At 29.9% G+C, this 22,946-nt stretch overlaps 2 protein-coding genes across 4 annotated transcripts in view; one reads left to right on the forward strand and one right to left on the reverse strand.

Moving 5' to 3' along the window:
* The first annotated feature begins 11,604 nt into the window (after window positions 1-11,604).
* LOC111019830 (serine carboxypeptidase-like 45) lies at window positions 11,605-17,700 on the forward strand. Of its 2 annotated transcripts, XM_022296323.2 has the most exons (10): window positions 11,605-11,952; window positions 12,933-13,040; window positions 13,850-13,945; window positions 14,086-14,178; window positions 14,599-14,672; window positions 15,448-15,810; window positions 15,954-16,084; window positions 16,184-16,276; window positions 16,799-16,916; window positions 17,443-17,700. In XM_022296323.2, exons 1-10 carry the CDS (start codon window positions 11,679-11,681, stop codon window positions 17,587-17,589), a joined length of 1,497 nt encoding a protein of 498 aa, XP_022152015.1. In that variant the 5' UTR covers window positions 11,605-11,678; the 3' UTR covers window positions 17,590-17,700. The 2 variants fall into 2 exon arrangements, with proteins under 2 accessions (XP_022152015.1, XP_087980793.1); XM_088124667.1 differs by lacking the exons at window positions 13,850-13,945; window positions 14,086-14,178 and having other exon boundaries at window positions 11,607-11,952.
* Window positions 17,701-19,979: 2,279 nt separating this feature from the next.
* LOC111019832 (uncharacterized) overlaps window positions 19,980-22,946 on the reverse strand; it is a 51,302-nt gene continuing 48,335 nt past the window's right edge. For both annotated transcript variants that reach the window (XM_022296326.2, XM_022296325.2), the window contains exon 8: window positions 19,980-21,443. In XM_022296326.2, the coding sequence (XP_022152018.1) occupies window positions 20,586-21,443 (858 nt within the window). In that variant the 3' untranslated portion in view covers window positions 19,980-20,585. The remainder of the gene's footprint in view (window positions 21,444-22,946) is intronic.

Below are 22,946 nucleotides of genomic sequence, written 5' to 3' on the forward strand. Positions count from 1 at the left end.
TGAAAGTAATTAGACGTTTGAAGATTTTGATTGGGTGTGCGCGTCCGCCGAATCACACGCTCCCAATTACGGTTATCAATCAAATTTCAAATTCTCCATTTTATTTATTTTTAATGATTCTTTTCTCTTTAATCGGAAATGCTCCATTACGTTAATGAAATAAGAATGTATTGAATTGTTCTTTTTTTTCTTTTTCTTGAGGAAAAAAAATGTATTGAGTCAATGGCATTGAGAAAATAAAAATTTTAGGTAAAAGGTCAATTTCGAGACTTTTGAGAGAATTTATTAAATCTTATAATATTCGTCAAACTAAAATTAAAACTTAGAATAAAAAATAAATTTATGGTAGATCATTGTTTTCGAACATTTGAAGTTATATATTTTAAAATTTGATTAGAGACATGTGTCAATTACTGATGACCATTATATTCACTATTCTAATTTTTTAAGATTAGAAAGCGAAAATATTTAAGAAATAGTTATTACTAGTTTTTTTAGTACTAACAAATAGTTATTATAGGTTTATATGAACATAATTGTCAAGTCATTGTAAAATTTATTAAGTCAAATTTTGGTGACATTTTTTTAACAAGAAACCATTTTTGAAATATTTATTAATTGCTTGATTTTTTTAAAATAAATTTTGAAAAAGGCTTTTGGTGATATATTAGACAAATGGCTAACTCCGAGAAGTAGCCTAGCTTAGTTGAGCGAAGCTCCTAATGGACAGAGAAGTTTGACTTATACAGAATTGTTGAAGAGCACGACAGAGAGCTCGATCAATTGCTGGAGATCACTTGGAAATATGGTTGGGAAGAAGAACGAGAAAGAAGTAAACAGATTCGTCTTACCAGGCTAACAAGGCAAGAGTAGGGTGGGTAGGAGCGGGTCGAGTCTGTATCACCACGGAGCAATAGCCGCGTGCAGATCTAATCTATCTACACAGCAATTCATCTGGTGACTTCACAGTCGCCAAAAAAGCCCCAAGAAGCATCAAACATTTCCGATGAGATCCATGGAGCAATTCTTAGATAGCAAGTACTAGCTCCCAATGCGACTTCATAAAAAGCAAGAAACGACTTATCATCATGCATCCCCAGGGAGTGGCCACAATCCTTGCTCCACTTAAGTTCGGTATATTTGACAACATATTACTTTTCACAAACTTTCGCTTCAAAATCTCTATGTATTAGTTTTCAATTTCACTTTCTTCGAGAAAGCCCTTCCTTCAATCTTAGCAACTAAGAATATGAGTCACTATCTAATATATCTTTTTTATTTCTTTTTCATCTCTGGGGACTTTGTAATATTTAATACGTTAGATTTTTTCTGTTTATCTTCAGTATAATTTATTATTGACCAAAATGATGGAGGTTTAAATCCTTATCTCATATGTTATTGAGAATTAAAAAGAAATGTTAGATCTACTTTCTAATCCCTAATAAAAGAAGGTTTGTAAACTCGAGTGTCATTGATTTTTTGAGAGAATGAAAACATAAAAAAAATTTCACAAAATCAAATCGCTAGTAGACCAAAATATATATGTTTATGTAAGGTATCAAATCTAAACCTAAGAAGTATATCATCTATACTTCGTCAAGAAAATGGTCAAATACTTGAACAAGACTTAACAATATATACTAATCAAGGAATTCGGAACTCTAAAGGTACTAATATAAAATTTTATTGGATAGAGCGGTGTTGATTCGCCTCGTAATGCTGATTGAGTTGCAAAATCTTTACTGTTGTAAAATTTGGGTGAATACTTTTACACCTTTTAACTATTACAACAATACATCGATATATTCAACCTGAACCTAGCTCAATTAATTAAGACATGTATTTTCATCCACAAGATTATGTATCTGAACTCTATCCCTACATGTTATTGTACTAAAAAAATAATACATCAGTATACTAGTTATTATGTTGTTGTACTAAAGGATATTCAAAAATTAGTCCATGCAACCAAAATTTCGAGTCATTTCTTTGATGTTATCTCTTGTTTAAGGATATTCGTAGACTTCTTTTGTGAGGGTACGTTTTAAATCTAGGGTATGTTTTAAATCTCATGTGAGTGAACTTATGAGGAAGAAGACATCAAAACTCGAAAATGCAAGGAATAAAGTTCTTTAAGATCTATTCGTATTAACTTGTTAAACGTAGTTGAACAGTTAAGATACATACTCTACTCTTTTCTCTAAGATTAGAGATTCAAATCTTCAAACTTCACTTTTGTTCCACTAAAAAAGGTTTTACTTCAACCAAAGAAAATCCACAATAAGGTGAACATGTCTTCTAAAAAGAATTGAGCTATTTTATATTTTTAACAAACCAATTGATTAACTAAGTATCATTCTATTTATTAAAGTGAAATACATTTCTAAACATGGTCATTTGACATGTGTTTGAAGAAACCAAGCCACGTTAGAAACAGGTTTGAATACTATTTTTGTCTATAATTTCAACTTTGATTGATTTTAGTTCTTATATTTTCAAAATGTTTATTTTATGATCTCTATATTTAAAAAAATGATCACTTTGGTCATCTCATTTTTATTTTTATCTCATTTATTTCAATCACAAGTTTAGCATAATACTTCATTCCCTAAATTTCTTGAAACTTAATTATACATGTGTATGTGTATTAAAAGATTTCTATTGTATATAAAATTTGTGTTAAAATTTTGCAAATATAATCCAAAATCACTTTTAAAAAGTACGAAATCAAAATATATGGCTCAAAAGTATAGGAATTAAAATAAACAAAAATTGAAAATATAGGGACCAAAAGAAACCAAAGTCAAGAGTAAAAAGAAAAATATGATCATACGTCACTTACTCAATTTACTACCTTAATTATTGTTGTGTTTATTTTAAACTATTATAACCCTACCTTTTTTAGAACTACATGTAAAGGTGAAATTCAAACTCATGACCTGTTGATCGTAGATTACCGTCTTAACTCGTTGAGCTATATGTTTAAGTTGACAATAACTTAGCCTCATCATCAGGCTCGAAATTCAAAGGTCGGTCCAAACCCACCCAAGCCCAATCCAAGCTCAGGTCAAAGTCAACATTTGACCGGACTGGCCAAGCCCAGCCCAGCCCAGCCCATCCAAAAATTGGATTGGATATAGATTTTTGCTTTTTAAATTGGGCTGGCACATGATCGGATCGGCTCGTTAGGCAGACCCAAAGGCCCGATCCAATATTATTTAAATAATTAGTATTTAGGATTATTCTTTTTTTTTCATTCACATTCCTATCATTTTTTTATATTAATATAGTAATACAATTTATTTATTTAAAATTTAAATAAATGAAGTTTTAAAACTATCATATAGCATAATTTATTGATAACTTTTTGAAAAAAAAATATATAAAATAAAAACACAATTTGTAATACTTACGAACTTGGTTTGAAAAAATATTTAAAAAATAAAATTTTAATAATTAAAAAATAATTTATTATATGGACTTCTACAAGCCCGATCCAAATGAACAATCCAAGTCCAATTCAATTTTGGTTTATTGTTTTAGGCCCATTAAGCCTAATTTTTAGTGGTTGAGCCAACTCAAACCCAATCCAAACAATATTTGAGGCCCGTAGGACTTAGATCTGGGTAGAGTTCGGACCTTTGTTTCTACCCGACCTAATGATAAGGGTGATCTATAACCCTACTTATCATAACTTATAACAATAAGATGTTAGAAGAACTAAAAATAAACATTTTTTTTTTACTTTTAAATATAGACATGGAGTGTAGATCTCTTCAAAATTCTTCGAATATGAAACTAGGAATTCCAACAATCCTATATAGGAGATCAAATTGTAGGAGCTTAGAAATTTGACTTTAAACAATTGTTGGAGGTCTTATTTGCTTAAAAACACTTTAAAATACCTCAAAAGTATTTTTAAATTTTCTTAAATCACTTTCCACTGCATAACAAAATACACCATAAAAATATAATATTGAAATTAACTCAAATAAAAATATTTCTCACCTTTCTAAAATTCAGGTCAAATTTACTCTTAATTAGCACAGGGTAATTTTGAGATACATTTTGAAAGTACTGATTTTAAATGAGATGTTTTCTATTAAAATACTTTTAGAAGAATGGAAGTTTGAAAGTGTTTTCAAGTAAAATCATATTCCTTCCCTCAAGGGCCGTTTGGTTCAAGGTTTCAAAAAAAATGTCTGCGATTAAAATGTTTGAGAATAAGATATCTATGAAACTAACTGTGTTTGGTTGTATATATGTTTGGAATTAAGATGTCTAAGATTAATATGTCTAAAAATGAATTATATATATGTTTATTTTCTGTGATTACTCTGGAAATATTCATTTTATGTCATTATAAACATTGATTAATAACAAATCAAATTTAAATAAAAAAATAAATAATATAAATTAAATTATTTTATATTAAAATTCTAAATTTTAAATTAACAATTTAGCTATATTGACAATTTCGCACAATAATCAATTGAATAATTAATATTAAATGTTATTTAACTAAAATTCAATATATATATATTTAGCAAAATGATATATTTGTATAAAGCTTTAAAATCAATCAAAATTAACTCACAATAATTAATTTATCTTTATTAAGTTAAAATAATTATTAGTTTAAGCAATTATGTTTTAATTTAAGTTTCACTATTTAATAAATATATTATAAATAATATGTTGTTGATTTTATTTAGCCATGAATCTTAATAATTATAATTCTATGTGTTTAACACAATTGATCATTTTCATCTTATTAATGACATCAATTAATTACATTTTTTTATATAAAAAATTAAGTGTACACTTTAATAAATTAATTTATTGCAATAGAATAATTAATTTAGTACATTATTGGTAAAATTTTAATGTTGTTTTATTAATTATAAATTTAATTTAAATATTTTAACTAATTTTAATTAATTAATTTGAATAAAATAAAGTAATCATTAAAAAATTATTTAAAAAAAAAGAAACGAGAGTCTGGCACAAAATCCATGGACAAACCCATGAATTTGGGAGGGAAAAGAAAGCTCTTATTCATGGGAACAAGGGATGCTTGTGAATAAGCTATTCCAAGAAAAAATTTCAAATATGTGTAACAAACAAGAGTTTTACTTGTGCATGTTCATTCCCACCCAGAAACCTCCCAACCAAACGACCGTAAAAGAAAGTGCTTAATATAAAAGCACTTTTCACCCTTTCAAAATTAGTTAAAACCACTTTAATTAAATGTAGGTTTTAATGAAGTAGTCCAAGTCAAGCATATTGTTCTTATAAAATCTTCCAAATCAAAATCCCTCCAAAGATCCCAAAAGATCAATAAATCGAAGGTTGATCACCCGACAACATCAACAAATCAGAGGTCGATCAACAAGGAATATATCAAAAGAAGATCACCAGCCTAGAGGCCAATCAACAAAGAAGATCACAAACGCAGAGGATAATTACCAAAAAAGATCACAAGTCCAGAAGTGGATCATCATAAAAAAATCTACAAGTCCAAAGCTGATCATAAGATCTACAAGCCCAAACATCGATCATCCAAGAATTCGAGAGAAATAATGAGAATATAAGTATTAGAGATTCTACGAACCCCAAATATCAACAAAAAATTATATTTAATCCACAAATCAAATTTCTTCGAAAATCTTGTATGAAAACCTATGATCTAAACATTCTATAAGTATTCTAAAAGTATCGTATACGTATTCTTAATGGTATTACATTGATATTTTCTTGTCAATTTTTTTGGAATATAATGAGGATGTTTCATGTACTCCCATGTCAATATCGAACCTGTAAAAATAAATAAATTTAAGAAAGGCAATTTATAGAAGGGTCATATGGAAAAGAAACCGTTGTTATTGGAGATTGAAGAAACCAGCACCCACTTGGATTTTATTATGCTGTGTGATTGACAACCTCTTTCTGGAGTGGATAAGAGTGGAAACTTTTAACCAGGGTTGTCTAATTCATTCAAAACTATCACCATCGTCCTTTTCTTACATGTAGTGTGATTATATTTTGACCAACAAAAGTCATTTTCTTTTTAAACTTTAGTGGATCAATTTTGTACCGATCTGAACATAGCTCAACTGGTTAAAATATATATTTTCGACAAAAATGTCGAGGTTTGAATCCTTTTATTTTCTATTTTTTTAATATATGTTTTGATAATTATTTTTAATTTTCTGTTTTTTTAGTTAGAGAAATATTCTCAAAACATAATTTATCTATGTAAAATAAAGATGACAAAGAGGTTGGGTGAGAGATGCCCCTTTCGAAGAGGATTTTTATCCTCATCCCTGCCCTATTCCCGATTTGGGGAATTAAGATCAGAGTCTAGGGATGACATTTGAGGACAAGGGTAATCACTCGAAAATTACCGGTTTAGTAATCAATTTTAATTATTTTTAGATTTAAAAAGTGTAGTTATATCAAAAAATTGGTAGTTATATTATTTACAAATATAATAATTAATTTAAAAAATATTTGATATTTTTATTCATAATTTAGTGAGAAAGTTAGAATAAATATATATTAGTTATTTAAAGCAAAGGGATTCAGGACGAGACTACGGGCAGAGCAGGGAATGCATTCTCCCCATCCCTGTCCCTGAAAATATTTTAGGGGAAAAGTTTCTCATCCTCGACCCCATCTAAAATGGGGATTCCTTACTTTTTTTGGAGCAAAGACTCGACCTTATGGACAATTTACTATCCTTTGTGGAAGCATGAAAATAAAAGTTTAGAAATAGAAAAAAACGCTTTTTAGAGAAAGTATATTTAGAGAAAGAAAAAAGATTTAGATAGAGAAAAGTTAGTGAGTGACAAATATGCTATAAAAAATATTAGTTAGAGAAAAAAATGTAGGAGAGCACTTGAGAAATATTAGAGAGAGCAAAGTTGTTAAGAATTAGTGCATACATGTGTTAGTTTATATTAGTATTTCTTGTTAAGGATCCCAGGTTGAAAAAAGAAGGGACCTAACAATGGTTTATAATAGACATGGGCTACTCATCTATTCATGGGGTTCCATCTCAAAATCAATTGGCAATGGGAGGAGTAGACCATATCTATGAATTATGCTCGGTAGTTATTTTTATAAGTTAGAAGTTATTTTATCAGTGGCATAAGTAAGTTATTCCTTCATACAATTTTTCTCTTGCTTGTGTTGTTTTCTTCTTTTTTTCATTACAAAAATTAAAGACAAAAAGATAAATTTAAGAGAGAGAGAGCAATGTTGAGAGCAAGATTAGCGAAAGAAATAGAAATTATAAAAATAAATGAAAATTATAGTGACTGGATATTTAGAAAGCAAATTAGGCAGAGAAAAGTGAAAAATAGTTTTATAGAAAACATATAGATTAGAAAGAAAAAGATAAGGTATAAAAGGAGAAATTTTAGAGAGAAAAAAACTTGAAAAAAGAGAACCATCGAGAGAGAGTAAAAGTATATTTAATAAAAAGAAAAGTTTAGAGAGAAATTGAGTGAGGAAATAATTTAAGAGAGACATATTTTTAGAAAAAGCCATGTCAAAAAAGATTTTGAGAAAATAGAAATATGTCTGTAAAAACTTTTTTTTTGTTTTCTTTGACATTTACTCAATTTAAATAAAATTTAAAAGACAGAAAAAAGGTTATCAAGTCTTTTTCAAAACTAAAAAAGTAAAAAAAAAAAAAAGAAAAAAAAGCCAAAGTTATTAAACAAACCTATTTTTCAGGCTTCAAAAATAGAAAAAAAAAACAAAAAATAAAATAGTTATTAAAATCAAGCGGGGTTTATTTATTTGATTTTGTAGCTGGATTTAAATATTTCCATAATGAGATTTAGGGATTTTTTTTTGGCTCAGTTTGATAATTATTTGGGCTGTATTTGATAAATATTTTAGAATGGTCGGGTAACTATTTTATTTTTTATTTTTTGTTTTTAATTTTTAATTTTTAGAAAAATTAGCTTGTTTAATAATTAATTCAATTATTTTGTTTCCATTTCTAAAACTGGTTTGAAATTCCAAATAAATTTTAAAAATCGAAATTTTCTTTTTCAAATTTCAAAATCTCGTGTCAACATTTTTGTCTGTGACATATTTATCTTTAACAAATCTATTTCTCATTCTTCTATATATATTTTTCACTTTAAAATCTTTTTCATCCTAAATTTACCTATCAAAAAGTTTATCTTTATATCTTTGAAATTTTAATATCTTAAATATTTATTATTATTTTTTTTCAAAATTTTTATTTATTTCTTTTGTTCTAACATACCACCCTCATTTTTTCTCTATTTAAAAAATTAATATTTTCCAATACTTTTTTCTGCAAATTTCGTCTTTTATGACTTTTATTTTTCTTTCTAATATATTTTTTCTCTAGTAAATATATTTTTAATTTTTTATACTTTTTTCTCTTTCAATTTTCTTTTATAGTAACTTTCATTTATTTATTTTTCTATAACAAATATATCTCAAACTTTTTCCTGTCTAAATTTTAATTTTTTCTCTTTCTCATTTTTTTCTTATGTCTTTTGCTATTAACTTTACTCACTTTCTCTTAAATTTTCTCTTTTTTGTCTTTTTATTTTTCTCTCAATTGCTTTTTCCTCCAACTTTTTTTCTCTAAATTTTTTATTTACCTCTTTAAATTTACTTTCTAAAACTTCTTTTTAAAAAGTTTCTTTTTATATCTAAATTTTTAGTTTCATGTCTCTCTAATAGTGATAACAAAAATCTCTAGAGTCAATGCTCCAAAAATAGGAAATTCCCTTCCCACCCTATCTCGACCTATCTCCAATTCAATCTTTTAAATAATTAATATATATTTTATTTACTATTTTACTAAGCTATGAATAAAATATACAAGATTATAAAAATTAATTATTTATACTAGTAAATAATAATTTTTAATATATATTACTCTTTTTATTTTTTAAATTCTAAAAACAATTAAAATTAATTACTAAACCAATCATCTTTCTCGCGAAGGTTCTGTCCGTCCCAAATGATTCTTCGACCTGAACCTCGATTCTCAAAATTGGAGAATAGGGTAGAGACGAGATTAAAAGTTTCTACGAGAATGAGAATGGAAAGGGCATCTTCGACTCTCGCCCTACCCCACTGTCATCTCTCTACTCTACATAGACTTTTCTCTTTCTAGCATCTCTAACTCTATAACTTTTAAAAAAGAGAAAACAAAAAATTAAAAACGGAAGTCTCGTTTGATAACCATTTTAGTTTTTGGTTTTTGGTTTTTTGTTTTTTTTTTGTTTTTAGATTTTGGTTTTTGGTTTTCTGTTTTTAAAAAACAAAAATTTGATAACCATTTTTTGTTTTTTGTTTTTAAAAAAACACAAAACTTTGGTAACAATTTTTAGTTTTTAGTTTTTAAAAAGTTAGAAAATTGAAAATACATATTAGAGAGAAAAATTTTTATGTAGAGTAGAGATAACAATGGTATGGGTGCGAGTGAGGATGTTCTCCTCATTCTCATGCTCGTGAAAATTTTGAATCTCCGTCTCCACCTCGTTTCTTGGGTCCGAGAGATGTTCTCGAGAAAAATTATCGGTTTTATAATTTTTTTAAATTATTTTTAAAATTTAAGTATAAAAAAGTGTAATAAATATATATTAATTATTTAAAAAATGGAATTGGGAAGGGGAACGAGGTCGGGACACGCATTTCCTATTTTTGGACTCGACCCTGCAGAAATTTTTGTTGTCCCCTAATGTAGAGACATGAAAATACAAGTTTAGAGAGATGTAAATAAAATTTGGAAGATAAATTTTAGAGAGATAAATAAAAAGATTAAGAAAAAAAAGAGTGAAAGAAAAATTAAAGACAAAAAGAGAAAAATTATAGAGAAAAAAATAAAATCGAGAGGAAAACATATGTTAAAGAAAAAAAAAAGAAATTATAAAGAAAGAGAAAAATTATAGTGGAAACAAATTCCGTGATAATAACACGATTCAAAATATAATTTTCAGAGAAAATAAATAAATATAAAGATAAATAAAAGTTACCGTGAAAGAAAATTGAATGAGAAAATAAAATATAATTTTAAGAGGAAAAATAGATTATGAAGATAAAGAAAAGTTATAAAAGATGAAATTTTAGAGAGAAAAAAGTTATAAAAGATATTAAATTTTGAGAGAGAAATGAAACTGGCCTGTTAGAAAAAAAAACAAAAATATAAAAAAATTTGAAGAGACACAAATAATAATAAATATTCAAAGTATGAAAATTTTAGAGAGATAAAAATAAAGTTTGCAGAGAGAAATTTAGAAATAAAAAATTTTAGAGTGAGAAATAAATTTTTTAGATGTAAATATGAGAAAGAAAAAAAAAGTTGAGTGTTAAAAAAAAATCAGATTTTGAAAAACAGAAAACTGTTTTTGAAAACTTTTTTTTTGTTTTTAAATTTACATAGAATTTCAAAATGGTTTTTGAAAAAAAAAACATAAAAATTGAATTGGTTATCAAACAATACTATTTTTGAAAAAATAAAAACCAAAAACAAAAAAAAAATAATTATCAAACCGATCCTAAATAATCATTATCAAAGAGAATCTCTTGGTTCTCTGTTTAAAAAAATAAATTTATAAACACCACCTAAGTTTTCTTGTTTTTTTTTTCTTTAAATTTTATAACATACTTTTTTAACAATAATTTTAAAATCTAAGCCTCTTTTGAAATCTAAAAAAAATAGTTTTAAAAACCTTATTTTTGTTTTTGAAATTTGGCTAGAATTTCAAACGTGTTTTTTCCTAAAGAAATATGAAAAATATTCTAAAGAAATCGGGAAGAAACAAACATAATTTTTAAAATATAAAACTAAAAACGAAATTAGTTATGAGATGAGTCTTAGTTTTTTATTTTAATTTTTTATAAATTAAGTTTATAAACACTACTTTTAGTGACGTTTCAAGACTATTTTCACGAAGAAAAAAATTACCTACTAAAAGAATTATGAGGAAAGAAGCATTACAAATGTGTATGTATTGACTCAAATTATATAATAAAGTTTAAAGATTTTTTAACTCACTAAAATTAAGTGTACGAACTAAAACATGATTTATTTTATATCTAAATCTTGTTGGTATTTTTAAACTTTTAGATGGTTCAATTTTGGTCCTTTTAACTTCAAAATGTTCTATTGCTATTGAATTATAATAAAATCTCTTGAGTTTTATATTCTTATGAGAAATTTTAAGTCATATCCATCTCCATATATTACTTTGGTACTTTTCTAATTTTAAAAAATATTATGACAAATCAGATATTTGATCGAATACATACAACCTAAACCAAAATATAATTCAAGTTCACATAGTGTCGTATAAGATTTTCATCAAATATCCACAGAAATTAAACGACAAACAAGAATGTACGTAACATAATTTTAACAACACTCGTCCACCAAAATCAAACCAATACACAAAAGTTACAAGGATCAAAATTTCAAAACACTTCCAAAATCCATCATAATTTCCACAATCACCATTTGATCTTTAAGACTCTGAAAATGGAAATCCATCGACTCACACTCCAATTCTAATGTGCTCCTTCCATATTAAGCACTAAACTAAGGGCCAAAACAAACCAATATATCTAAACCCTACACAAGAGATCAGAGAGCTCAGCCAGAAATTAGAGACACCAAAATGCGGCGGTGCTCCGAGCCCTGGATGTTGGTCGCGGTGGTGGTCGTAACCTTTGCTGCCGTGCTCGGTCCGATGCTGTTAGTCACGGCGCATCATCAATCGACCGTGTCCGAGAGAATCACGTCCTTGCCGAGGCAGCCGATGGTGGCGAGTTTCGGGCAGTTCGGCGGGTATGTAACGGTGGATGAGAAGGAGGGGAGAGCTTTGTTTTATTACTTTGTTGAAGCAGAGTCTCAAGCTGCTTCCAAGCCCCTTGTTCTTTGGTTGAATGGAGGTATTTTGAGGACTCAGTTTTTGTTCTCCCTAAAACACATGCATAGTTTTGCATGGCAGTTATATTTTGATTTTTTTCCAAGTCTTTTTTCTTTATTTTTAAATTCAACACCTGATATCAAAGAGAGTCTCAGTCTAGTCAATCAACTAATCCACTCGTGGAGTTCCCGTGGTATAGTAGTAGTGTGGTAGTTTAGACTCCGCCCCTATCTCTTAAAGCTACGACATCCTACCGATCCTCGCATCGGCTCTGCTAGTTGGCTTTGCTATCAAGGCATAGCATTCTATGGACTCTTTCACCACGTCCAGAAATGGTATGCCAACACCTTTTCTCCTTAACCAACCAAAGTATGATGATGGCAATAACCGCGTTTGCCGTAAAAAGTCAACCGGTGTTCTCCGTACGCAGGTAACACCTTACTCCTCGTATTACCATGGTCTTTCGAGTAGGATATGTAATACGTTCGACGTCACACCAGACGTCCGACTTGAACTTCCCCAGCTCCAGGGGCACCTTCTCAGCGCGGGAAGGATTTAAACATTTTGATTTAAAATATATGTCTCGTGGTTAGAGTGGTAAGTTGACAGATTCTTTTAAAATTAAATTATACCTAATGACTTTGATTGTTGACACATTTGTGATATGAATGTGGTAAAGTTCATTCACGAAACGATGATGTGACATTTTATTTTCGAAGAAAAATAGTATATATTCTATTAGGAACCTCACATTACCTAACACATAATAATTTACTCGATCCAAAATTAATGGACTGATTAGAAATATTATTATACTACCAATATCGACTTCATTATATATCTACATACATACTTTTTAGTTATTATTTTTTAATGTTTGGTGACAATAATGATTAGATTGTTGATTTTTTTTTAATTTTAAAATATTAAGGAATAAATTAAAAGAATTGTCACAAATATTACTGTTGATTTTCTAATTTATTTGAATGTAATTAATTTTAGATACTTTGGCTGGATGTTCATCTGTTGGAGGTGGAGCTTTCATAGAACATGGGCCCTTTAAAGTTGATGGTGAAACTTTGGTCAAAAATGAATATAGTTGGAATACAGGTCATCTCTCCACTTCCTCTTCTTTTTTATTTTATTTAATATTACTCCCAATCATTTTAATTTTTTCTTTACCAATTGGTTAAATATTAATATATAATAATTTTCTAATCTTATTTACTCCATACATATAAAAATTAGGATTTATCTAATGAATTTCGTGGATCTAAACCTAACTCAAATAGTCAGATACTAATATCTCTCTTTACATGTTATAGATTTGAATTTCTTGTTCGCATTTATACTGTAATATCATTTTCAAAAAAAATGACGGATAAACATTAATATTATTGTGTATATATCGAATCTTCATCTTGTATTAGAAAAATGAAGAAAAGAATAACATTATTTGTTATGTCGGCTTGACATAACCTGAGTAGTTAAGCACCAATGTATGGATCGTAGATTCGAATAATTTTTCTTATATTTATATTATTGTGATTTTTTTAAAATCACACTACAAATCAAGGTACGACAATTATAAATTGCTCCAAGAAGTTGTGCAATAATTTAAAAACTGTTGGTAGAAGCTGAGTTGAGATTGATTTTTGTAAATGTGTTTCTATTGCAATTGTTAGGTGTCTATAACTATTGAGTTATGTTCTATGTTTGTGTTTCTATTGCAGTTTTGTTAACTTATTTTGCAACGATTTTATCGACCTCTAATATTTTGCAACAATTTGTATAACGACCATAAACTCTATACTTTTAAAATTTTTATCACGAAAAGTAGAGATGTATAATTTTTAGAAACGGAAAACTAAAATAAAATATTCAGACAGAAATATTAAAATTTTGTCATTTTTTTTCAGAAGCAAATATGTTATACGTAGAGTCACCTGCGGGAGTTGGCTTCTCTTACTCTACTAATAAATCATTCTACTTGAACATAAACGACGTCATTTCAGGTTTGTGATATGTCATTTTCGACTTTTATTTTTTATTTTAAAAATCATTTTTCGACTAAAATTCATGCTTAATTCATTAATAAACTTGAACTTCAATTTATGAATTTTATTTGATGTGGAATCGAATTGGGTTTTAATAGCTCGGGATAATCTCGTCTTTCTGCAACATTGGTTCGAGAAGTTTCCTCAATATAAAAAGAGAGCTTTCTATATTGTCGGAGAGGCTTATGCAGGTACTTTCAAACATGTTCGTTTAATGAGATAAATTTAAATAAATAAATAAATAATAGGTTTAAATACTATATATTCAATCTCTGTAATTTGCTTCATTTTGGTTTTTGTACTTCCAGATCTACTCAATTTGGTCCTATACTTTGAAAAAGTGATTATTTTGGTCACTTCATTTGTTAATCACAATTTTACATCGCACCCCATTGTGTTTAGATTTTGTGTTGAAATCTCACTGACAGTGGCCAAAATAGACGTTCTTATAAAAAATAAGAACTAAAATAGAGACAAAAGTTAAAAAATGAAGGGACGACGACCAAAATGGATGTTTTAAAAATATAGAGATCGAAATGAATTAGAGAAGTAATTTAACCAAAATATTATTATGTTATTTTCTAAGCTTGTGTGGCCTTGGTTTGCAATAGGAGGACACTATGTGCCACAACTTGCACAACTCATTGTTAGTTCAAAATTGAAGATCAACCTCAAGGGGATAGCTGTAAGTGTTCATTCAATATAGTCTTTATTTTTTTCTTTCATTTAAATTTAATGATTTTGAGCTTCTAAAATATATATATTATTATGTAAGCTTTTAAATTTGTTTATATTTTTTTTATTGAACTTTTAAATATCAATTTTAGTGCCTGAATTAAAAAACTCATATCATTATTATTTTTCAAATATATTATAACGGTATAAATCTGTACTTCTTTAACTTAAACTCAAATTTATTAAAACAGACTTATCAAAACAGTCAAAATATACCAAAAAAAAAAAAACCAATAATGAAAAGAAAGATGTATTTATACATAAATATTTGAGTTATATTCAACTTTGATTTATTGATAAGGGCCAAATTAATTTTGTTAAAAGCTAAAATAAAATTTGGCCTAAATATATAATTTAGTCTTTAATGTTTTAATTTTTATTTAAAATTCAGTCTTTTGATCTTTAAATGTTAAAATTGATTTATAATAATTAGACAAAAAAAATTAAAAGATAATTGTAAAAAATTTTGCAAAAATAACTTTCTTATTAATTTCTATGGACTCATTAAGTATCATCATACTTCCATAAAAAAAATATAATTGAAAAAATGTTAAAATATACGAAATTGAATTGAAAGAAACTAAATTATAAAACCGTCTCATTAAGCATTAGGTTTAAGATTATCTAATTCAACTAATTAAAAAAATATATTCGAGTTCTTAGGAAGAACGAAAAAGAAAAAAAAAAAAAAAAAGAAGAAATCGGAATTAACGTTTTGTTTGCAGATAGGGAATCCTCTTCTGGACATTCAGATCGACGCGAATGCCCTAGACGACTACTGGTGGTCTCACGGCGTAATCTCCGACGCCGGCTACAACCTTCTCACCGCCGTCTGCAACGCCTCTCGTCTCGTCACCGAAGGAATCACCAAATCCCTCTCTCCCGCCTGCATCTCCGTCGCCACTCACCTCTCCAAAGAGCTCTCTCCCGCCATCGATTACTTCAATGTCGCCGCCGGCGACGCCTGTCCCTCCGCCAACGCCTCACGCTCGGGCGATTTCGATCGCGATGATCCTCTGCGCTCCAGTTTGTACCAAGCCTTGTTCTTCGGCCTTCCGCAGTCGGACACTGACCGCAATTCCGGCCAGGTAATTTTCTATTGCGATTTAGGGCTTTTGCTGTTTCTTTGAGAGTGATTTGTAAATTTTTAGGGCTTTTGCGATTTTTAGGATTTTTGCTCTTTCTTCTGAGAGCGATTTGGAAAATTTCTTCCGTTTGATTCGGTTTTTAGGCAGGACGAGGAGATCGAGACGCGTGTGCAGGAGAATACGTAACGGAATACTTGAACAGACAGGATGTGCAGAAAGCGCTCCATGCGAAGCTGGTTGGATTTCCGAGATGGAGTCTCTGCAGATCGATGAAGTAATGCTGCAAAACTCTTCTTCTTTGTTCTTCTTTGATTTTTGATTCTGAGATCTCGACGAGTTCGATTTAATTTTCATTTTCTGATTCTTTCGTTAGAGAATGGAAATATGATCTGAGGAACAGATTGGTGCCTACTACTGATTTCGTTCGCGCGCTTGTGAAGTCGAAAATTCGAGTACTGGTGTACAGGTACCCTCGATTATTTTTAATATGAATCATTTTCAAACTTAAAAATTAAGACTTCATCCGATTTTAGTTTTTTATTTTTGAAAATTATGTTTGATTTTCAAGATCCTTTTACGATGATTTTTTTTTAATTTTTAAATTCTGGCTTAGATTTGAAAAAAAACAAAAAAAATTAGAAAAGATAGATAAATAGTACTTATAAGCATTAACTTTCTAAAAATAGAAAATAAAATACAAAATATTATCAAATGTGAGCTAGAAATGAAAGATTTGATTTGTTTATTGTTTAGAAATAAAAAGAAAAAAGTATAGAATTAAAAAAAATAGCATAAAAGGCATATGTATATTTATTAGGCTTAAAATTTTACAAAAATGACATAAATTACAAACTTATACCATTACATTGACCAACTAAAATCGATAACATTTAAAAAAGAAAAACAAAAAACAATGATATATTTATAAATATATATTTATTACACATGCCATTTAGTATAATGTTCCTGAAAATATTAAACGTGGCAGTGGAGATCAAGATTCAGCTTTACCATTTATTGGGAGTCGGAAACTGCTGGATTCATTGGCTAAGTCGTTGGATCTACACCCAACTGCGCCTTACAGAGCCTGGTTTGCTGATAAAAAGGTACTCGCTCACTCTCTCACCATATTACACTAAATTCTCATCCAATCCAACATTTTGTTTTTCAATTTTCTGTTTTCAGATAGTACTTTTCTTTTTAACCGTTGTGAGTTGGACTAGTGGTCAATAAGGATCAATAAAGATATTAAATGACTTGGAGAGAATATGTTCAAACCGTGGTGGCGTTGGTCACTTACTTAGATTTAAAATCCTACAAGTACTTAAGGGTCAGACACTAGATAAAAAGAATATGATTTCTTTTTTTATTTTCCATGCTTCTCAAAAATATTTATGAACTCTTCGTTGACAATAAAAATAAATCTTGATAATTACATTTTCTAGTTTTAAAAAATTTGATACTTGGATGTTAAAAATGTTTTTGAAAAGTAATGGTTAAATATTATGAGTTTCGTTTTTTAATTTTTCCTGTATTTTTTAAAATTATTAGATTTGTGAACTTTTAAGGTTTGTATCTATTTAGTCTCCATGCTTAAAAATGATTTTAATCGAACGGATTTTTTTGAATTAGGTCGGCGGGTGGACTCAAGAGTATGGTAATTTTCTATCTTTTGCCATAGTGAGAGGTGCTTCTCAAAGAACATCACAAACACAGCCCAAGAGATCTCTAATACTTTTAAAGTCATTTTTAGCTGCAAAATCACTGCCACAGTCCTGATCTCTGCTTCATCATTCCACTCTCAGTTGAAATCTATCCATCTTCTATTGTTCAGAAAACTGTATCAGGTTGGATATTTGGAGCTAATAAATGATCAGTTGCTTTCCTGGAGATGTCCATGAAGATTTTCATTTTGTCTTTGGTTTTTGGTTTGGAACTTGTGAAAGCTGAAAATTAAGATTGTTTCACAACTGATTTTTGATTTTGTGAAATGTTTTTAAAAGGAGAATTCAGTTTCTGATTCTTCAGAACGCCAATTACCACTTATACTCATTTTGACTATGATTTCTTTCTTTCTAAAACTTTTCTAAGCGATTTCATAACTTGAGAGAAAGACTTCTCTTACTTCCTATTTATAAGTTGTAGTTTATTTTGACGATTCCAATTTTTGGACTTTTCTAGCAAGTCTCGTTTCGGTGTTAATATTTTTTTGTTTGACCTTATATAAAATACTAATAAAATTGAGGTGGGCTTAGCTATTACCAACATCCACTAATTGTTGTTCCAAATATAGTCGTTAGTTCACATCTCTTCTAATTTGTCGATACGAGAAGCAAAAATTTTTTTTACGTGCTTAACTAGTATTTCTTTGGTTCCAATAGATCTCTCGATCCCATAAAGTGGAGATCATAATAGACATATATAAAAATTTTTCTTTCAAGCTTTTATAGTGAACTTTCTTTCCTCTTTCTAACTTATCTTCCTTCTTTCTAACTCTTCAAATTTCTTTCCCCACTGTCTATACATCTCTCTAAAGTTTCTCTTTCTATAACTTTTCTTTTATTCTCTCACTTATTTTTGTTTCTAACTCATTCTATCTAAAATTTTACTCTTAGCTCTAATATTTTATAAACATTAATACAATGAATAAATTTGAAAATTACACTGATTGAATAAAAGAAATTATATATAAATAGAAAAGCTACCAATAGGCCGTTCGTTTTGTATTTTAGTTTTTAGTTTTTCATTTTGAAAGCAAAATTACGGCCAAAAATATATTCGTAAATTACGTAATTGAATTTGAAAAAAAAAACAAAATAAACTTATTATTAAAAATAATTTAATATTTAAAAAATCCAAAAGCATGTCGTCTCTTTTTATTTAAAAAGAAAAATTAAAACATTTGTATGTCGTCCCTACGTCTCTAATTAAATCAATGCCACCCACCACTGCCCTTTGCTTTTGATACTGAGATATAAGATTAAGAAAAGAAACTATTAGAAATTATTAAAAAGATAAAAGAAAAATCAAGGTTACTGTAATCTGCATGCAGACTGCAGCAGCATGCTGTGTCTGCACGGTATTTATATATATTTTTATTAAAATATTAAACTTTTTTTTTAAAAATAAATCTTGGAAGACTGAAATTTTTATGAACTGACCGACGTCGATTTAGTTGATTTTAGGGGGTCGAATCGGTATTTTGAGGTGATTTGCTTACTCTTAGTAGACATGAAAATTGTATATAGTCTATTGGCCTTCATTCCCCAAATTCTTGTTGGAAATTCTATGATTTAATTGTGTATGATAAAAAAAATATGAAAAATTATTTCTTTGTTTTTGCTTATATTATTTTTCTATCTCTAATTTAATATTACTTTTGCTTTTGAAAAAGTTACCAAGGCCATGCGTCTCAAATTACGTCTCTAATTAAATTTATATTTGGTAACACAATTTTTAGTTATTAAATTCCTACAACCATAACTTATATCTCAAAATTTATTTACCTCTTTCCTTTCTTTAACATACATCTCTCTAATTAGATCTCTTTAACTTTTTTCTATATCCAACTTTTCACTCTCCAAAACTTAAATTTTAAGTAGAGCAAACTAGGGATTTGCATAAATGCTTATTGCTCCACTTTCAAAAGCAAGTTCAAAAGGCTCCCTAAACCACAACCAATTAAATGGAAAGAGCTCAAATAAAACTTTCATTTTGCTTAATTTTTATGTTTCTAACTTTGTTGTGATATGTTACTTATGCTTCATCTATAGTTGATTCATAGCATAGTTTTAACACTGGAAGATGAGAATTCTACAAAAGAAAAAAAAAAGATTCAGTAATTCCACATAAGATTTATTGATCTATAAACCACATGGAAAGAATCAAAGAACTCAAATACAATTTTATTTCATACAAACAGAGAATCAGAGTTCTTGAGAAATTAATTGGTAAGATTTTATTAAGAAAACACATGGAATCTAAGCCTCAATTATTAACAGCTTTACTTGTTTCACAATTTAAGTTTTAGATCTATATTTTAAAATTAGCTATCGAAATAAAATTAAAGCTAATCTAAAACTTACATTACAACACCAAATAACATCAATAATTCTATTATGTTCTACAAAAAGAGAGAAAAATAATCAAGCATCAGATGAGCCAAGAAGAGTGAGAAACAGTTTATTTTAAATAAAAGTTCTCTACTGAAAAACAGAAAAACCATGGCACTGCTGTATCTACTTGTAATTTTTCATGGCCTCACTAAGTTATATTACAGACCAGTATTATCCTGTTCTTTCTATCCAAATAAGTCTACTTGGCCAACTCTATCCATCCAGACATTAAGGAAACAATGTCTTGAAAGCTGAATCTAACATACTAAAAATCTGCTAAGCAGTACTCTACCCAGCTTCCAAACACATAGGAGAAACCTTATCTGGCTGAAGTAAATTTCGAGGTAGCCGAGAATTATACGATATCGAGCTTTTTCCAATTTTTGGTAGCATTACATAGGAAAAGCCTCAGTGTAGTCATTTAATTTTTCCATTGACATGGATGAACCTCGGCTGCAACACACTTTAGGTTGTTGGCAGGAGATGACATATGCTAAAACTTCTACAGAACCAAAAAATTCTACTAATTTACATGATAATACAAATTCTGAAATGGACTCTCAATTGACAAGTAGAGATGTGAGTGACTTGCTTATAAACCATTTAAAGCTATTAATCCTTTTAAGTGAACATTTGCCCCGAGTGAATTCTTCCAGGAACTTACTGCCTAGGGACGGGAGGTGGTGTCGACTGCTGGCTTTGTCCATAAAAACCTATACCTGGTGGCCGATAAAATCCTCCTGAAGTTGGCTGTGACTGCTGTGGCTGCTGCGGCTGTTGCTGAGGTGGCTGCGACGTCGGCCTAGTCAAACCCATTGCAATATGTGGAGGCAGAGGAGGCGGAGGTGGTAGAGAATATGCACCAAAACCATAAGGTAATACTCCCATTAATGCACCAGACTGCGGATATGGATTTACTGGAGTTGTGGAGGATAGAGATGGTGGTGCTGGTGGAGGTGGTGGAGTAAATGATGCTTGACTCGGGTTAGCCTGGGATACAGGTTGGACATTTGCTGATTGTGCAAGTGCCACACTTGTCAATTGTTGCTGTTGCATAGATGTAACAAACGATCCAATACTATCTGAGCTGTTTACATCAGAAATGGGCATTGGCTTCTCGAGTTTCTGTCGTTTTTCGGGAGAGAATATGGGTAGTGAAGCAAACCCAGATGATTTTAGGCTACCATTCATGGAAGCAGCTTCTTCTGCAACAAGGGATGAAAGAACAGAGGTAAGCATCTGTGCCGAAGATGTAGAAGCAGCCAATTTTGCAGCAACGGCAGCAGCAGCAGCTCTTTTGTTTTCCTCTTCACTGGTTTTAGGACCAGCAAAAGAAACCATAGCCTGGACAAGAGGGGACTGAGAAGAGATTGTGTTTGATTGAACTGAAGTTAACTTAGTATCAGCCACATGGGTCATTTCTGTCAGTAAATCAATGGTAGCAGCCAGAGGACCAGGAACCGGAGTCGTTAATCTCTTCCGAACATTACTTGCTAGCTCAATTTGAGATCGAGCAATCTGCAGATTCACAAGCAGTAAGTTGCAGGCTACATGAGCAAACTCAAATTACAAAATACCAAACTCTAGCTAATTGCCTTTTGGTCCTCAACATATGAGATATATTTAGTATGGGATGCCCATGTTAATGGCAGAGAACAATCGAGTTGATCTGTATCTAAAATAGGAATCTCATTCATAAACATAAAGAGAAAACGAAATCCAGTCGGGTGTGTTAACTAGATAATAAACAGGTTAATGCATCATGTTTAAACAATTAAAGAGAGACTTGGGACTATGAAGCAAAAATACTTTAGTTTGGGTGACATGTCCATGTCTAATAAGTACCCAACCTCTCAACACTTCGACACTTGTTGGGGCCATGTCTGAAACTTGTTAAGCACAAAAATGTGTCAAATATTTGTTCTACATTTAAAGTGTTCAAACTTTTAACTTTTCATTTATTTACTTTTAATTTTAAAATAAAAGTAAATAAATAAAAACACTTTACTGCAACGTCGACTCCAATCATGTTCCAACTCAAAACTTTCCAGCATCCAGCCTTGGTCGAATATGGCAGTGCACGAAATCTTAGTCAAAATAAAAAAACAAGATTTTTGCACGTGGTTTTGACAAAGAGAAACGTGGAAGATTCATCAAAAGTACTGGAAAACACATCATACGTTTATTTTGCTCTTTTGATGGAAGAAATAATTGGGGTCTAGATCGCAGACTCCCTAGAAGACCACCTAGGCTCCCACAGCCACCACAAATACAAAAATTATTTAGGAAAACAGACTGTGTAGATGACGACTTCATTTGGATACAAAAAGTAATGAATCGAAGAGGGAACTTTGTCGTGATCACAAAGGTCCAAAGCTTGAGGGGAAAAGAACCTGGTAATACACTCCGACAAAGGCTTCACAGGATGGGCCGCCTTCAAAGGAATGCTAATCGACTTCGTAAATGGGAAAACAAATTCTCCCAGGTTCGAGTCTTGGGTTGGGCACGGGTGTCCCTGGGTAAAGGGGAGCAAAGCTTTGACTCCAAGTTATAAAAATAAAAAATAAATAAATAAATGGAAAAACGAATAACCACACAATTCTAAAGGACTAGGGGCAAAGGAAAGGGACAGGGACCTATGCAGATATTGATAAAAACAAATGGGCCATCATCTCTCCCCCTCCTCTCCCAGAGTGCACAGAAAATGATGAAGAGGTTTAAATTGGTTAAAGACCATCGTGGAACTGGAACAAGGAGAGGTTTTCATAACAACAGGAAAGATTCTTGAGATTCTTCAAAAGCAACTTAAAATAAGAGTTCATCGTCAAATTCAACCCATTCCAACCAGATAAAGCCCAATTAAAATGCAATTCCAAAGGCGCGCTACTAGTGTCAATATGGGTTGGGTAACCTTTGGTCCCCTCACCCTTGAATTGGAATGCTAGAATGCTAAGAAACATGGAAGAATCAACATGGTCCCATCTTACCGGGGATGGGTGAGGCTTAGAAATATTCTCCTGC

This window comes from Momordica charantia (genome assembly GCF_013281855.1).
Source record: "Momordica charantia cultivar OHB3-1 chromosome 5 unlocalized genomic scaffold, Mcharantia_2.0 BLBB01000005.1, whole genome shotgun sequence".
Lineage (NCBI taxonomy): Eukaryota > Viridiplantae > Streptophyta > Magnoliopsida > Cucurbitales > Cucurbitaceae > Momordica > Momordica charantia.

Excerpts from the sequence above, each read along its gene's own strand:
- LOC111019830 (XM_022296323.2), top strand. The coding sequence starts at position 11,679 with ATGCGGCGGTGCTCCGAGCCCTGGATGTTGGTCGCGGTGGTGGTCGTA. Across the intron at positions 11,953-12,932 it reads TGTTCTTTGGTTGAATGGAG|ATACTTTGGCTGGATGTTCA; the intron begins GTATTTTGAGGA and ends AATTAATTTTAG. Across the intron at positions 13,041-13,849 it reads TGAATATAGTTGGAATACAG|AAGCAAATATGTTATACGTA; the intron begins GTCATCTCTCCA and ends ATTTTTTTTCAG.